Here is a 17,854-nt window from a genome sequence, read left to right as displayed (position 1 = left end):
TTCTTGCAGACCAATCACCTCCATTACTGCGGTCGCAGGGTGAAGGACAAGTGTAGCGTAAACAACAAAGTCTCACAGCCGTCTGAGCGTTATAGTTTGTCTCTTTTATTTGGAGACCTCTGCTACACATTAAATGTTCAAGGACCTAACAGCTTTATTTCTCGAACACACTCAGTCTCACTTGGCGATGGCGGTCACTGAATCCTTAGTTTTGAATTGCGAGCTCACCAATTAACTTTTAAATTTTGCATTGCATTTGGATCCGATTCCTCACGAGTTTGCGCTGTCTATGCGTAGCAAGACAACCTAATTGCGGCAATTGAAGTGATTTTTTTCTTATTAGGGGTATGAGAATTGCAGGTGTGCGAAGCTGGAATTTATGTGAATATGCCAGCAGGCCAAAGGGCTATCTGCTGGACCAGGCAATATCTTTCATATATCTTGTCTGCAAATCAATGTTTTGAAGTCACATAGATGATGCCACCAAATAATTAATACCGTGCCGAAGGCAAAGTTCGACAAAAGCAAGTTGATAGTACATTCTCACGAGACCTAATCTTTACTATAAGATTTTCCTATGTGAACTCGATGCGCAAGAACTACTTACACATCGCGTTTTTGTCTGTGTAAAATATTGTGCGGTTGACTCAAGAAGAGCTAACGTTTCAGAAAAATTCGTTAGCGCACACGACATCCCCCATTTTCCTTGCTCTTTCGCAATTCCTCCTCACATAAGAATTGCGTGAGATTAGCGTGCGAATATAGTTAACAAGGGAAACAAAGCACGGTGCTCAGGCTCGGATCGAATGGCGAAAAACTGGAGCCTTATTAGCTGCTCGTTTTCATACAATATGATGAAACAACACGACCAAATCTTCGTTTATACAATACCTTGAGAACACCATGCATATGCAGAAGTGCTGTCCATCTTGAAACAGAAAATGGTACGTGCTTGGTATTTTTTTTTCTAAGATTTCTAAGATTTCGATTTCCGCTATTCTAGAGCAACAAAGATTACAAGAAGCGATCTGCAGGTGATGTGACATCATGAATGACTGTTACAACGTGAAACTGCAAATTCATGCAAACACAGGCGTTATACCGGCTCTGTTCGCCTGCAAAGCAAGCAGCCAATGTGCGGAATCAGCAAATATAAGAAAACTTACGCAGGCAGAAAGACGAGGACTGTCCCATGCCGAGACCGAAGCCCAGAAGTCCCCTAGATGCAATAAGGAGGGAGAACCACGGAGACACTGCCACGCACACGCTGCCAACTAAGCTGATCACATAGCCAGTTATTATCATGGGTCTCCGTCCAAGCCTGAGAAAGTACAAATGGCAGTGTCGGTGCGAGAGTAGAAAGAGTAGGCCTTATTGCCTTTAATAACACTGACACTTCTGAAAGCGCTATGTTATTCGGTGAGTGCTACAAACGATGCTACTTATAGTTATATACATATGTGAATGACCTGCATAACATTTTTTTTTCTCTTCCATCCATGTAAAGTTGGAGCTGTGCGCTGAAAATTTGACTATGCTAAAATTGCACTTGGTCACTTCCCTTATCTTGGTCAACGCTGGTAAATTTCGTGCGTTAAGGTCAAAATACCATTCCTAAATCGGTGACTGTAATATTCTACTGAATTCAACATGCAAGAGTCTGTTACAAATTGCAAATAAAATGTGACAAAGCAAGGCGCAGTTGGCTAGAAATTAAATAAATAACCAAAACTATCAATGGCACTGCGTGCATAAAACGATCAACATACTTCGCGACCCACAAATACAGTTTTTCACTTGAATACGAGAACTCAGGGAAAACAGAGGTGTACGTCCCAGATATTTTATACCATACAGTAGGTTTCCATGAAGCTCAGATGCTATAAAAAGGAGAAAATTATATCAGTACAACTTCTTTTCCTATACTTTCTGACGTCGTAAATCTAGCGGCAGTTCTCGCAGTTACGCAATATTTCAGGAGTCGTTACGTAGGCGCGACAGCGTCTAAATGAAAAAGTGGGTCATCTTTAGGAATAAAGGTAGGGGCGTGACACCCATTGTGTGCTTTCTCCTTTAAGTATTAGTCGTACTGCATTGATTTGCGTGGCATTCAGTCACACTAAATTCAGTTTTTTGTGCGCCAAGTACGGTGTTTTAGTGCAAAATTTAGTAACCGAAGCTTGTTTAACTTTTTATGATGCTGCTTTTATCGCAAACTAAAAGCACATATAACTTTTCGCATCTAATAATCGATGGCAGTTATTGCTTGTAGGTTCAGCGTTCTGTTACACGCTTTCAGAGACACAAAAGTCTAAAAAGCTTGGTTAATTTAACCTTTTAACCTGTTATATTGCACATATCAAAGAGGAAAAGCCATCGTCTACAACAATTATTCTCGGCAGCAAATAAAGTACTTTTTGGCGCGCGAATGGCGCAACCCATTTCTTTTGTTCATGAGGACATAGAACATGGGTGCATTATTTGGTCAAAGAATGCGTTTATGGGAAATTTAGTTTCTGACACGTGGATCTCTATACTCACCCAAAGTAAAATGCTGGAGGTATTCTGATTAAGAACAAGTTCGGTAAATACAAAGGATTAGCCACCTTACTGGAATCAGCTGTTTACACGGAAGAAAAACTCTTATAGTCCTCATAAGCCAAATAATACCATAACCCTGACGAAAGAGACTTATAAACTGGCATGATCATATCATCCAGGGTAATTCTGGCAACTAAGTTGTCCACCAAAAACGTGGAAATGCAACGGCGAAACTACCTGGCTACCAAGTCACCAGTGCACCAGACGTTCTTGTGCAAAACATACATGTTTTCGACAGCGAACCAGCTAAATTTAACCAATGTATACCCTGAAATTAAGGCAGACCTGTGCAAGTCTAACTGTTCATACGACAAATTATGAAGCTGTACAAAAGTGCCAAATATCGTAACACAAGAGATTGCCTGTATCTTGTAAAGTTGTGACTAACAAAAATACGCAGTTTTCCTGAAAGGCGAAGCATTGATTGCGATAGCGAGTTATTAGACAGAGCTACACACTAACCTTAGTAGATTTACTAGCTGTATAAACTGCTGTGAACATTCGATTACTAACTTAATGACCAGGCATGGTCCCAGGCGCGCACAGGCAAACATGAACACATATCTCACCCAACGGCCGCGAACACTCACTGTCAGAACGCTAGCATGATGAAGACCGGCAGCAGTGGCAAGCGACTTGACCTTCGTGCTGCCTCTCGCTTCAACGCAAACCAGGCGCACCAGAACGCACGGTGCACGAAGCCATCAGCTTCGTGTGCCCTGTGTCTTACCGCGATCTTTTCGCACATGCACTTCACAAGGAACCTCACGGCAACGCCAACGCTGGCGACGACAACGGATATTCGCCTGGAAGGTCCAAATAATTGCTATCGCTATAAACATGCAGCCACTTATTTCCCCTTCCTCCTGTCGCTCTTAATCCTAAACACTATGCAATTTTGAGGTTTTCCTTTTATATTAAATAAATTCTCAAATAATTTGCAATGGCTGACCAGCTGATAGCTCCTAAAATAATGAATATTCCTGGTTCCTTGTGTCTGCTTCACCCACGTGGTCCCAGACAAAAACAACAATTAAAGAGTGGAATGAAAAACAGCTGTACATGCATCTGTTAAACTGTTAAATCGTGTCATTTTAACGTTACAAGAAGGAATTTATTTCAAACAGCTCCATATAATTCTTAATCGGCGATATTGGATTTCCACTGCGCTAGTAATACTTAGAGAGAATGCAAATGTTAGAAAAAATATACTAAATTGGAAAATAAAGACATTTTCATAGCCCTGGTAAGTTGCTTATTAAACACAGATAGCTTATGAAATAAAATATCACCTGTCTCCGAGGGAAGACGCCAAAGTGCCCACAAGCATTCCTATCATTGTGGCTGTCTGCACAAGGCTTCGCATCCATGCTCGATTGCAAACGAGATCCCACTGTGCCAAGAAAGAGAAGGAAGTGCGCTGCAAGGTTTATAAATTGAATTCTACTATTTATATCCCTGGGCATATCTTGTTTTATTCACCTGGTGAAAACAATACCGGTTAAAAAAATTACGCCATCTTCCCGAGGGGAACCATGGGCTGATGTGGAGCATCGCGAACGTTATAACGGCGTTCGCGCGATGTGATGGTACCCTCGCGGTCGCGTGCAGCATCGGGAGCAGCCTCTCGTTGTTAACGTTTTCACGCGGCTTCCCGTTCTCGAACTTCGGGTTCCGCCACTCGCTTCGTACGTTTACGTTGAACTTCACGGTCCCGAACCTCAGGTTCTGCTGCTCGACGTTCTCGAACCAACGCGGCTTCACGTTCTCGAAGGTCGGGTTCCGCCGCTCGCTCCGTACGTTTACGTTGAACTTCACGGTCCCGAACCTCAGGTTCTGCTGCTCGACGTTCACGAACCAACGCGGCTTCCCGTTCTCGAAGGTCGGGTTCCGCCGCTCGCTTCGTACGTTTACGTTGAACTTCACGGTCCCGAATCTCAGGTTCGGCTGCTCGACGTTCACGAACCAACGCGACTTCCCGTTCTCGAAGCTCAGGATCCGCTGCTCGACGTTGATGTTTCGAAGCGGCTTCGCGTCCACGAAGTGTGGAATCCGCTGCTCGACGCTGGCGTTTCGAAGCGGCTTCGCGTTGGCCAAGTGAATCTGGATCCGCTGCGCGTCGCCTACGTTTACGTTGCGCGTCGCGAGCTCTTCTCTGCGCAGCCTTGTCTTCAGAGCTGCTGGCGGTTCTGTTAATGAACTGGCTGCTGCTGTTTGAAGATGTGCCAGACAGTTCGTTGACAGATTCGTTGGCGTCCATTCAGCGCATCGGACGGCGCAGCGTGACTAAACCGAAGCAGCAACTGAGGCAGCGGTGCATGCACGGGGTTTATATAAGCAGCTGGCGCGGAGAGGAGGAGGAGGGGAGAGAAAGAGGTGCGCATGCGCGCGCTATCGCACAGTAGGCAGACACGGAGGGAGAAGCGCGTTATCGAACAGATGGCGTGGAGAGGGGGAGAGAGGCGTTATCGCACAGCTGGCGTGGAGAGAATGAGGAGCCGACGCCGACGGGCGCCGACGCCGACGCCAACGACGCCGCGGGACAGGCCGCCGCTATAAGATGCTCCGCATCTAAAAAAGAAGGAAGTGCCATAATCTTCTCAATGCAACCCGTTGACGTCGTGTATTTCTCGTTCTTAAAAAGGGTAAATGAATTCGTTTTTTTACGTGAGTCTCTTGCGCAAATTTTTGTCTTAAACTGTTCGAAAGTGAGGCACGTCACAATTTGAAAAATACAAAAGAGAAGTCAAGCGCGAACACCGTGCAGCACTCAGCCTCAAATACCTTAAAGCCCCAGTAATAGCCCCTTCTGCAACGTTTGCAAATCGACAGAGACATGTTTAGCTTTATTTGCATATCCCTTGTTACACTTTTTACTATGGTTCAAAGATGAGAAAAGAAACTGCTGAACATGAAGAAACCACAAGCAACAAGGGGGACAGTTGAACTGCACTGTACCGGTAAGGAAAAAAAGCACACATCACGTCTGCAAATACAATCCCTGCACGTTCAGCACATGATACGCACAATGAAATGACATCCCAAGACACTTCCGACAGGGTGTCGAACCAAGCAGCTGTCGTGTTTGGTTAGGGCTCAGGGTTCTGCACATTTTCCGGTTTGGTTCAGGTTCAACACTAAGGCGAAAAAACATGGTTGAAACCGTTTTTAATTGGTTGATATAATGAATTGATAACTACAGAAACGAGAGTTTCAGCAGTGTTACCATATACTACGAACGTTATTGTACACAGGCTGTCAGGACTGCGCGTGCGTGTACTTTAGCAGGCTGTCGTATATGTTTAGTGGAATGCTCCGCCATATACCCTGTTTGCACAACATGGCATCACCGAGGCTTCACGCTTCAATTCTCATTCGCTCGTGACACTTGCTCTCCGTCGTCGCAGCTACAAATAAATGCTAAAATCGGTTAACGCTTAGTCTCATCTCGCGCCGAGGACTAGGACTAAGTCTGATCGTTTTTTCGTCGTTAATATTTAGATTGGTTATTCATTTGGTTACAAGACACGCCGATCCCAAATACGCCAATACCATGGGAAGTCAGTTAAGGAGACTTTATCTTCCGAATCCGATAAATGAATTCCTGGGCGAGTTCGGTGTGAGAATGGGTTGTATGAACTAACACTATAATTCAAAGTCAGTTTACGCCAAAAGTTCCTTCGGCTGCAGCATGGCAATACGAAGGCCAATAGTGAGCGAGCAAATAAACGCCGGTCTCACAGCATGCCGCTCTGCTTATGTAGTGAATTTTAGCTAGCGTGATCTAGCGCTCATCCACGGGGAGTCACAGCGCACGGCGCTCTTTCACTTCAATCATCGTTTGAGCAGAGGGACCGTCGGAATCCTATCGCCCGGCCCATTCATGACATAATCTAGTATGCGCTAGCAAATGGGGCAGTGGGAGAAGGTGAAAGCGCGGTAGCTTGAGCTACGATCTAGGCTAGAGGATACAAATAGGCACACTATACACAGAAATGTAACGGTAACTCGGCGAGGAATACATTGTCTTCTATATTTATTTCTGAATAACGCACATATCAAGGACCAAATTCACAATGTTTTTCGTTCGTAAATGTTTTTTGCTATAGGCCAGCCGGTTTCGCTAACGATTCACCAATATCAGGATTCGCTGACACTTTCTCTTACGAACAATTCTAGCGTACGACGTTTTTATTAATAAGGGCCCTGCTCTGTAGAGTCAATGGAGGCCTCGCCTTCGTCTTTATTGCAGCACCATTCTCGCACCAAGTGTTATCACATTACAAGTGACGTCAAGCAGAACTGGGAATAATGTTTCAACGCTATAACTTTCTACTGAAAAGTTGGACTAGAACTGCAGCTGATCCGACCGCGTACAGCTATAAGTAGTGCAGTTTCGCACGAAGGTCGAAGCACTGACTGCGATAGCCTGGCTTAGCGTTACGCTTCAACTTCACGGACGGTGTTCTAAGTATACGCGGGTCCGACTAACGTGGGCGTGACATACACTGGTGCGCGGGAAATTTTTGGCACTCATAAAGGCATCAACACGCCGTGTAGTGTATGTGATGACTGCATGTGATACAGAATATGTATGATAAAACGAGTGCGCTGCGAACGTTATATTTCATGACTTTTGTTGGTGACCTGTCATTCTCAAAATTCTGAGGAATGATTTAGTGAAGAACGTGAGACCTGGTATGGGCAACTGGAGGGACTGAATAGTGTAGCAATATAGCCTGCATATATACGGCATAGATAAGCACATAGCATTCATATGCACAAGCCACAGGTAATCTTCAATATCTGGGCTAGGGAGCAAGAATTCATTATCGCCAGTAAGCCTGTACAGCTCTGCAGGAGTATGTTTATCTCGGTTATTTACTCACAGAGGACCCTTTTCTTCAGAAGGAAACTTACACAAGTTTAAAAATGAGTTGAAATACATAAGGCAGGCTTTATCAAATCATGACTGGGAGCTTGCCGCTGTCATTGAAAAGGAAAGTGTACGATCATTGCATTCTACCATTGCTAACACATAGGACATAAACTTGGATGTTAAGGAAAAAGCTCCAGAAGAAGTTAAGGACCACGCAAACAGCACTCGAACAAAGAATGTTGGACGTAACATTAAAAGTGTTGACTGCATAACTGAATTGAGGCTAGCCCCATGGTGGGCTAGCCCCAAGGTGAGGAGAGCAGTGCACTCTGCAAAAGAGACCAGAGCGAGCACTCTGCAGAGCAGAACAGAGCACACTGCAGAACAAAGCACTCTGAAGAGAAGAGTAGAGCAGAGCACTCTGAAGAGAAGAGTAGAGCAGAGCACACTGCAGAGCAGAGCAGAGCACAGCACTCTGCAGAGCAGAGCTGAGCAGAGGAAAGCAAAGCACTCTGCAGAGCTGAGTAGACCACTCTACAGAGTAGACCACAGAGAGCAGAGTAGAGCAGAGCACTCTGCAGAGCAGAGCACAGCAGAGCACTCAGCAGCGCAGAGCACCCTGCTGAGCCGACCAGTCTGCAGAGAAGAGCAATCTACAGAGCAGAGCACTCTGTGGAGCAGAGCAGAGCAGTGCACTCTGAAGAGAAGAGCAGGGTGAGCTCTCTACAGAGCAGAGCATTCTTCAGAGCAGAGCACTTTGAAGAGTACACCAGAGCAGAGCACTCTGAGGAGCAAACCATTCTGCAGAGAAGATCACTCTACAGAGCAGAGCACTCTGGAGAACAGAGCACTCTGTACAGCATAGCAGAGTTGAGCACTGTGCACTGCAGAGCAGTGCACAGGACAGCAGAGCACTCTGCAGAGAAGAGAAGAGCGAGCACTCTGCAGAGCAGAGCACAGCAGAGTACTGAGCAGAGCAGAGCACTCTGCAGAGAAGAGCACAGCAGAGCACTCAGCAGAGCAGAGCACCCTGTAGAGCAGACCTTTCTGCAGAGAAGAACACCATACAGAGCATAGCAGAGCATCCTGCAGATCAGACCAGTCTGTAGATCACTCTACAGAGCAGAGCAGTGCACTATGTATAGAAGAGCAGAGCGAGCACTCTGCAGGGCAGAGCAGAGCACTCTGCAGAGAAGAGCAGAACGAGCACTGTGCAGAGCAGATAGGAACATTCTGCAGTGCAATGCACTCTGCAGATAAGAGCGAGCACTCTGCATAGCAGTGTACTCTGCAGAGAAGAGCAGAGCACTCTGCAGAGCATTCTGCAGAGTAGAGCACTGCACAGAGATAAGCACTCTGCAGAGATGAAGAGAGCGAGCATTCTGCAGAGCAGAGTAGAGCATTCTCCAGCACAGAGCAGTGCACTCTGCAGAGAAGAGCAGAGCGAGCACTCTGCAGAGCAAAGCATTCAGTGCAGAGTGCAGAGAACTGCAGTGTGCACTTCTCTGCAGAGCAGAGCATTGCATTCTGCAGAGCAGAGGAGTGCACTCTGGAGAGCACAGCAGAGCAGAGCACTCTGCAGAGTAGAGCGGAACAAGCACTCCGCAGAGCAGTGTGCTCTGCAGAGAAGAACAGAGCAGAGCATTCTGCAGAGCAGAGCAGGGCACTCTGCAGAGCAGCGCACTCTACAGAGCAGTTCACTCTGCAGAGAAGAGCAGAGCGAGAACTCTGCAGAGCAGAGCAGAGCACTGCAGTGCAGTGCACTCTGCTGAGAAGAGCAGAACGAGCACTGTGCAGAGCAGAAAGAGCATGCTGCAGTGCAATGCACTATGCAGAGAAGAGCAGAGCGAGCACTCTGCAGAGCAGAGCATTCTGCAGAGAAGAGCACCGGAGAGCAGAGCACTGTGCAGAGATAAGCACTCAGCAGAGATGAAGAGAACGAGCATTCTGCAGAGCAGTGCACTCTGCAGAGCAGAGCATTCTGCAGAGCAGAGCAGTGCACTCTGCAGAGCACAGCACTGTGCAGAGCAGAGCGCTCTGCAGAGAAGAGCAGAACAAAAACTCTGCAGAGAAGAGCAGAGTGAGCACTCTGCAGAGAAGAACAGAGCAGAGCATTCTGCAGAGCAGAGGAGGGCACTCTGCAGAGCAGCGCACTCTAGAGCAGTTCACTCTGCAGCGAAGAGCAGAGCGAGCACTCTGCAGAGCAGAGCACTGTGCAGAGCAGGGCACTCTCCAGAGCAGAGCACTGCAGAGCAGTGCCCTCTGCACAGAAGAGCAGAGCGAGCACTCTGCTGAGCAGTGCACACTACAGAGGAGAAGCGAGCACTCTGCATAGCAGTGCACTCTGCAGAGAAGAGCAGAGCGAGCACTCTACAGAGTGCTGCACAGCAGAGCAGAGCACTGTGCAGAGATGAGCGCTCTGCAGACATGAGGAGAGCGAGCATTCAGCAGAGCAGAGAAGAGCACTCTGCAGAGCAGAGCATTTAGTGCAGAGTGCAGAGAAGTGCAGAGTGCACTTCTTTGCAGAGCAGAGCATTTTGCAGAGCACTGCACTCTGCACAGCACAGCAGGGCAGAGCACTCTGCAGAGCAGTGTACTCTGCAGAAAATAGCAGAGCGAACACTCTGGGTAGCACAGCACTGTGTAAAGTAGAGCATTCTGCAGAGCAGAGGACTGTGCAAAGCAGTGCACTCTGCAGAGAAGAGCAGAGCAATGACTCTGCAGAGCAGAGCATTCTGCAGAGCAGTGCACTCTGCAGAGAAGAGCAGAGCGAGCATTCTGCAGAGCACAGCAGAGCATTCTGCAGAGCAGAGTGGTGCACTCTGTACAGAAGAGCAGAACGAGCACTGTGCAGAGCAGAGAAGAGCATTCTGCAGTGCAATGCGCTCTGCAGAGAAGAGCAGAGCGAGCACTCTGCAGAGAAGAGCAGAGCAGAGCACTCTGCAGAGCATTCTGCAGAGCAGCGCACAGCAGAGCAGAGCACTGCGCAGAGATAAGCACTCTGCAGAGATAAAGAGAGCAAGCATTGTGCAGAGCAGTGTAGGGCATTCTCCAGCCCAGAGCAGTGCACTCTGCAGAGTAGAGCAGAACAAGCACAGAGCAGAGTGCTCTGCAGAGAAGAACAGAGCAGAGCACTCTGTACAGCTGAGCAGAGCACTCTGCAGAGTAGGCCACTCTGCGGAGCAGAGCCGTGCACTCTGCAGAGCAGAGCAGTCTGCAGAACAGAGCAGAGCACTGCAGTGCAGTGCACTCTGCAGAGAAGAGCAGAACGATCACTGTGCAGAGCAGAGAAGAGCATTCTGCAGTGCAGTGCACTCTGCACAGAAGAGCAGAACGAGCACTGTGCAGAGCAGAGAAGAGCATTCTGCAGTGCAATGCGCTCTGCAGAGAAGAGCAGAGCGAGCACTCTGCAGAAAAGAGCAGAGCAGAGCACTCTGCAGAGCATTCTGCAGAGCAGCGCACAGCAGAGCAGAGCACTGCGCAGAGATAAGCACTCTGCAGAGATAAAGAGAGCAAGCATTGTGCAGAGCAGTGTAGGGCATTCTCCAGCACAGAGCAGTGCACTCTGCAGAGAAGAGCAGAGCGAGCACTCTGCAGAGCAAAGCAATCTGTTCAGAGTGCAGAGAAGTGCAGAGTGCACTTCTCTGCAGAGCAGAGCATTGCATTCTGCAGAGCACAGTAGAGCAGAGCACTGTGCAGAGCAGAGCACTCTGCAGAGTAGAGCAGAACAAGCACTCTGCAGAGCAGAGTTGCAGAGCAGAGTGCTCTGCAGAGAAGAACAGAGCAGAGCACTCTGTACAGCTGAGCAGAGCACTCTACAGAGTAGGCCACTCTGCGGAGCAGAGCCGTGCACTCTGCAGAGCAGAGCAGTCTGCAGAACAGAGCAGAGCACTGCAGTGCAGTGCACTCTGCAGAGAAGAGCAGAACGATCACTGTGCAGAGCAGAGAAGAGCATTCTGCAGTGCAGTGCACTCTGCAGAGAAGAGCAGAGCGAGCACTCTGCAGAGCAGAGCATTCTGCAGAGCATTCTGCAGAGAAGAGCACAGGAGAGCAGAGCACTGTGCAGAGATAAGCACTCAGCAGAGATGAAGAGAACGAGCATTCTGCAGAGCAGAGCAGAACATTCTGCAGCGCAGAGCAGTGAACTCTGCAGAGAAAAGCAGAGCGAGCACTCTGCAGAGCAGAGCATTCAGTGCAGAGTGCAGATTAGTGCAGAGTGCACTTCTCTGCAGTGCAGAGCAGAGCATTCTGCAGAGCAGAGCAGTGCACTCTGCAGAGCACAGCAGAGCAGAGCAAGAAATCTGCAGAGAAGAGCAGAGCGAGCACTCTGCAGAGAACAGAGCAGAGCATTCTGCAGAGCAGAGCAGGGCACTCTGCAGAGCAGAGCACTCTAGAGCAGTTCACTCTGCAGAGAAGAGCAGAGCGAGCACTCTGCAGACCAGAGCACTGTGCAGAGTAGGGCACTCTGCATAGCAGAGCAGAGCACTGCAGGGCAGTGCACTCTGCAGAGAAGAGCAGAGTGCACACTGTGCAGAGCAGAGCATTCTGCAGAGCAGTGCACTCTGCGCAGAAGAGCAGAGCGAGCACTCTGCTGAGCAGTGCTCTCTCTAGAGGAGACCAGAGCATTCTGCATAGCAGTGCACTCTGCAGAGAAGAGCAGAGTGAGCACTCTACAGAGCAGAGCACAGCACAGCAGAGCACTGTGCAGAGATGAGCGCTCTGAAGAGATGAGGAGAGCGAGCATTCTGCAGAGCAAAGAAGAGCAGAGCGAGCACTCTGCAGAGCACAGCATTCTGTGCAGATGCAGAGAAGTGCAGAGTACAATTCTCTGCAGAGCAGTGTATTCTGCAGAGCAGAGCATTCTGCAGAGCAGTGCACTCTGTAGAGCACAACAGGGCAAAGAACTCTGTAGAGAAGAGCAGATCGAGCACTCTGCAGAGCAGAGCATTCAGTGCAGAGTGCAGAGAAGTACAGCGTGCACTTCTCTGCAGAGCAGAACATTCTGCAGAGCAGTGCACTCTGCACAGCACAGCAGGGCAGAGCTCTCTGCACAGAAGAGCAAAGCGAGCACTCTGCAGAGCAGTGTACTCTGAAGAGCACAGCAGAGCACTCTGCAGAGCCAGCAGAGCACTGTGTAAAGTAGAGCATTCTGCGGAACAAAGCAGATCATTCTGCAGAGCAGAGCACTGTGCAAAGCAGTGCACTCTGCAGAAAAGAGCAGAGCAGAGCATTCTGCAGAGCAGTGCACTCTGCAGAGAAGAGCAGAGCGAGCACTCTGCAGAGCAGTGCACGATGCAGAGAAGAGCCGAGCGAGCACTCTGCAGAGCAGTGCACTCTGCCGAGGAGAAGCGAGCACTCTGCATAGCAGTGCACTCTGCAGAGAAGCGCAGAGCGAGCACTGTATGGAGTGCTGCACAGCAGAGCAGAGCACTGTGCAGAGATGAGTGCTCTGCAGAGATGAGGAGAGCGAGCATTCTGCAGAGCAGAGAAGAGCAGATCGAGCACACTGCAGAGCAGAGCATTTAGTGCAGTGTGCAGAGCAGACCATTTTGCAGAGCAGTGCACTCTGCACAGCACAGCAGGGCAGAGCACTCTGCACAGAAGAGCAAAGCGAGCACTCTGCAGAGCAGAGCACACTGCAGAGCAGAGCACTCTGCAGAGCAGAGCACTCTGCAGAGCAGTGTACTCTGCAGAGCAGTGTACTCTGCAGAAATTAGCAGAGCGAACATTCTGGGGAGCACAGCAGAGCAGAGCACTGTGTAACGTAGAGCATTCTGCAGAGCAGAGCATTCCGCAGAGCAGAGCACTGTGCAAAGCAGTACACTCTGCAGAGAAGAGCAGAGCAATGACTGTGCAGAGCAGAGCATTCTGCCGAGCAGTGCACTCTGCAGAGAAGAGCCGGGTGAGCATTCTGCAGAGCACAGCAGAGCATTCTGCAGAGCAGAGCAGTGCACTCTGCACTGAAGAGCAGAACGAGCACTGTGCAGAGCAGAGAAGAGCATTCTGCAGTGCAATGCACTCTGCAGAGAAGAGCAGAGCGAGCACTCTGCAGAGAAAAGCAGAGCAGAGCACTGCGCAGAGATAAGCACTCTGCAGAGATAAAGAGAGCGAGCATTGTGCAGAGCAGTGTAGAGCATTCTCCAGCACAGAGCAGTGCACTCTGCAGAGAAGAGCAGAGCGAGCACTCTGCAGAGCAAAGCAATCAGTTCAGAGTGCAGAGAAGTGCAGAGTGCACTTCTCTGCAGAGCAGAGCATTGCATTCTGCAGAGCAGAGGAGTGCACTCTGCAGAGCACAGTAGAGCAGAGCACTGTGCAGAGCAGAGCACTCTGCAGAGTAGAGCAGAACAAGCACTCTGCAGAGCAGAGTGCTCTGCAGGAAGAACAGAGCAGAGCACTCTGTACAGCTGAGCAGAGCACTCTGCAGAGTAGGCCACTCTGCGGAGCAGAGCCGTGCACTCTGCAGAGCAGAGCAGTCTGCAGAACAGAGCAGAGCACTGCAGTGCAGTGCACTCTGCAGAGAAGAGCAGAACGATCACTGTGCAGAGCAGAGAAGAGCATTCTGCAGTGCAGTACACTCTGCAGAGAAGAGCAGAGCGAGTGCTCTGCAGAGCAGAGCATTCTGCAGAGCATTCTGTAGAGAAGAGCACAGGAGAGCCGAGCACTGTGCAGAGATAAGCACTCTGCAGAGATGAAGAGAATGAGCATTCTGCAGAGCAGAGTAGAGCATTCTGCAGCACAGAGCAGTGCACACTGCAGAGAAAAGCAGATGGAGCACTCTGCAGAGCAGAGCATTCAGTGCAGAGTGCAGATTAATGCAGAGTGCACTTCTCTGCAGAGCAGAGCATTCTGCAGAGCAGATCAGTGCACTCTGCAGAGCAGAGCAGTGTACTCTGCCGAGCACAGGAGAGCAGAGCACTGTGCAGAGCAGAGCGCTCTGCAGAGAAGAGCTGAACAAGAAATCTGCAAAGAGCAGAGCGAGCACTCTGCAGAGAACAGAGCAGAGCATTCTGCAGAGCAGAGCAGGGCACTCTGCAGAGCAGAGCACTCTAGAGCAGTTCACTCTGCAGAGAAGAGCAGAGCGAGCACTCTGCAGAGCAGAGCACTGTGCAGAGTAGGGCACTCTGCATAGCAGAGCAGAGCACTGCAGGGCAGTGCACTCTGCAGAGAAGAGCAGAGTGAACACTGTGCAGAACAGAGCATTCTGCAGAGCAGTGCACTCTTCGCAGAAGAGCAGAGCGAGCACTCTGCTGAGCAGTGCACTCTCCAGAGCAGACCCGAGCACTCTGCATAGCAGTGCACTCTGCAGAGAAGAGCAGAGTGAGCACTCTACAGACCAGATGCCAGTACAGCAGAGCACTGTGCAGAGATGAGCGCTTGGCAGAGATGAGGAGAGCGAGCATTCTGCAGAGCAGAGAAGAGCAGAGCGAGCACTCTGCTGAGCAGTGCACTCTCCAGAGCAAACCCGAGCACTCTGCATAGCAGTGCACTCTGCAGAGAAGAGCAGAGTGAGCACTCTACAGACCAGATGCCAGTACAGCAGAGCACTGTGCAGAGATGAGCGCTCTGCAGAGATGAGGAGAGTGACCATTCTGCAGAGCAGAGAAGAGCAGAGTGAGCACTCTGCAGAGCATAGCATTCTGCAGAGCAGAGCATTCTGCAGAGCAGTGCACTCTGTAGAGCACAACAGGGCAAAGAACTCTGTAGAGAAGAACAGATCGAGCACTCTGCAGAGCAGAGCATTCGGTGCAGAGTGCAGATTTGCGCAGAGTGCAGTTCTCTGCACTGCAGAGCAGAGCATTCTGCAGAGCAGAGCAGTGCACTCTGCAGAGCACAGCAGAGCAGAGCACTGTGCAGAGCAGAGCGCTCTGCAGAGAAGAGCAGAACAAGAAATCTGCAGAGAAGAGCAGAGCGAGCACTCTGCAGAGAACAGAGCAGAGCATTCACTGCAGAGTGCAGATTTGTGCAGTGTGCACTTCTCTGCACTGCAGAGCAGAGCATTCTGCAGAGCAGAGCAGTGCACTCTGCAGAGCAGAGCAGTGCACTCTGCAGAGCAGAGCACTGTGCAGAGCAGAGCGCTCTGCAGAGAAGAGCAGAACAAGAACTCTGCAGAGAAAAGCAGATCGAGCACTCTGCAGAGCAGAACATTCAGTGCAGAGTGCAGAGAAGTGCAGCGTGCACTTCTCTGCAGAGCAGAGCATTCTGCAGAGCAGTGCACTCTGCAAATCAGTGCACTCTGCAGAAAAGAGCAGAGCAATGACTCTGCACAGAAGAGCAAAGCGACCACTCTGCAGAGCAGTGTACTCTGCAGAAAATAGCAGAGCAAACACTCTGCAGAGCACAGCAGAGCACTCTGCAGAGCCAGCAGAGCAGAGCACTGTGTAAAGTAGAGCATTCTGCAGAGCAGAGCAGAGCATTCTGCAGAGCAGAGCACTGTGCAAAGCAGTGCACTCTGCAGAAAAGAGCAGAGCAATGACTCTGCAGAGCAGAGCATTCTGCAGAGCATTGCACTCTGCAGAGAAGAGCAGAGCGAGCACTCTGCAGAGCAGTGGAGTATGCAGAGAAGAGCATCGCGAGCATTCTGCAGAGCAGAGCAAAGCACTCTGCACAGCAGAGCAGTGTACTCTGTAGAGCAATGCACTCTGCAGAGAGGAGCCGAGCGAGCACTCTGCAGAGCAGTGCACTATGCAGAGAAGAGCATAGCGAGCACTCCACAGAGCAGAGCAGATCACTCGGTAGAGCAGAGCAGTGTACTCTGTAGAGCAATGCACTCGGCCCAGAAGAGCAGAGCAAGCACTCTGCATAGCAGAACAGAGCACAGCAGAGCACTGTGCAGAGCAGAGCACTCTGCAGAGATGAGGAGAGCGAGCACTCTGCAGAAGAGTGCATTATGCAGAGAAGAGCATAGCGAGCATTCTGCAGAGCACAGCAGAGCATTCTGCAGAGCAGAGCAGTGCACTCTGCAGAGAAGAGCAGAGCGAGCACTCTGCAGAGCAGAGCATTCCGCACAGCAGAGCACTCTGCAGAGCACAGCAGAGCACTGTGCAGAGCAGTGCACTCTGCAGAGAAGAGCAGAGCGAGCACTGTGCAGACCAGAGCACTCTGCAGAGCAGTGCACTCTGCAGAAAAGAGCATCGAGCATTCTGCAGAGCAGAGCATTCTGCAGAGCAGAGCTGAACACTGTGCGGAGCCGTGCACTTTGCAGAGAAGAGCAGGGCGAGCACTCTGCAGAGCAGAGCAGTGTACTCGGCAGAGCAATCCACTCTGCAGAGCAGAGGAGTGCCCTCTGCAGAGTAATGCACTCTGCAGAGCAGAGAATTCTGCAGAGCATAGCACTCTGCAGAGCAGAACAGAGCTGAGCAATGTACAGATCAGAGCACACATTGCAGAGCACTCTGCAGAGTAGAGCAGAGCAGAACAGTGCACTCTGCATAGCAGAGCACAGCAGAGCAGTTGCTCACTCTGCAGTGCAGATCACTTTGCAGAGCACTCTGCAGAACAGAGCAGAGCACTCTGCAGAGCAGAGCAAAGTTGAGCACTCTGCACAGGAGAGCACTCTGCAAACTTGACCGGAGTAGAACACTCTGCAGAGCAGAGCACTCTGCAGAGCAGAGCACCATGTGCACTCTGCAGAGCAGAGCAGGGCACTCTGCGCATTACTCTGCAGATCAGATTTGCAAAGAGCACTCTGCAGAACAGAACACCCTCCAGAGCCGAGCAGTCTGTGGAGAAGTGCACTCTGCAGAGCAGAGCACAGCAGAGCACTCAGCAGAGCAGAGCAGACCACTTTGCTGACCAGAGCACAGCAGAGCACTCTGCAGAGCAGAGCACAGCAAAGCAGAATGCTCTGCAGAGTGCTCAGCAGAGCAGAGCTCCCTGCAAAGCAAAGCAGAGCACAGCCGTTTGCTGAGCAGAGCAGAGCACTCTATAGAACAGAGCAGAGCATTCCGCAGAACACTCTGCACAGCAGAGCAGAGCACCCTGCAAAGCAGAGGAGAGCAGAGCACTCTACAGAGCAGAGCTGAGCACTCTGCGCATCACTCTGCAGAGCAGAGGAGATCTGTAGAGCAGAGAACTCTGCAGAGCAGAACACCCTACAGAACAGAGCAGTCTGCAGAGAAGAGCACTCTTCAGGGCAGAGCATAGCAAAGCACTCTGCAGAGCACAGCTTTCTGCAGAGCAGAGCAGAGCACTCTACAAGAGCAGAGCACTTTGCAGAGCAGAGCACTCTGCAAAGCAGAGCAGTCTACATAGAAGAGTGCTCTGCAGAGCAGAGCCCTGCAATCAGATAGATGGCATCGCATCCTTTGTAGAATCGTGTTATCTTGCAGAGGCATCTCATGACCGAATCATGCACGTTTTGTCTGTGCAATTTTT

General features: G+C 50.0%; 1 protein-coding gene across 2 annotated transcripts in view; it reads right to left on the bottom strand.

The window, feature by feature from the left end:
* LOC119465036 (organic cation transporter protein-like) overlaps positions 1-17,854 on the bottom strand; it is a 192,029-nt gene that overhangs the window by 170,985 nt on the left and 3,190 nt on the right. Inside the window, exon 3 of one of the 2 annotated variants that reach the window (XM_049655622.1) lies at positions 3,894-3,994. In XM_049655622.1, the coding sequence (XP_049511579.1) occupies positions 3,894-3,994 (101 nt within the window). Of the gene's footprint in view, positions 1-1,166; positions 1,287-3,893; positions 3,995-17,854 lie in introns of those variants that run through there. The other variant, XM_049655623.1, reaches the window with a different exon arrangement.

Source organism: Dermacentor silvarum, chromosome 9, assembly GCF_013339745.2.
Source record: "Dermacentor silvarum isolate Dsil-2018 chromosome 9, BIME_Dsil_1.4, whole genome shotgun sequence".
Lineage (NCBI taxonomy): Eukaryota > Metazoa > Arthropoda > Arachnida > Ixodida > Ixodidae > Dermacentor > Dermacentor silvarum.
The sequence above is the reverse complement of the archived record's forward strand: the minus strand, read 5'-3'. Positions and strand labels throughout refer to the sequence as shown.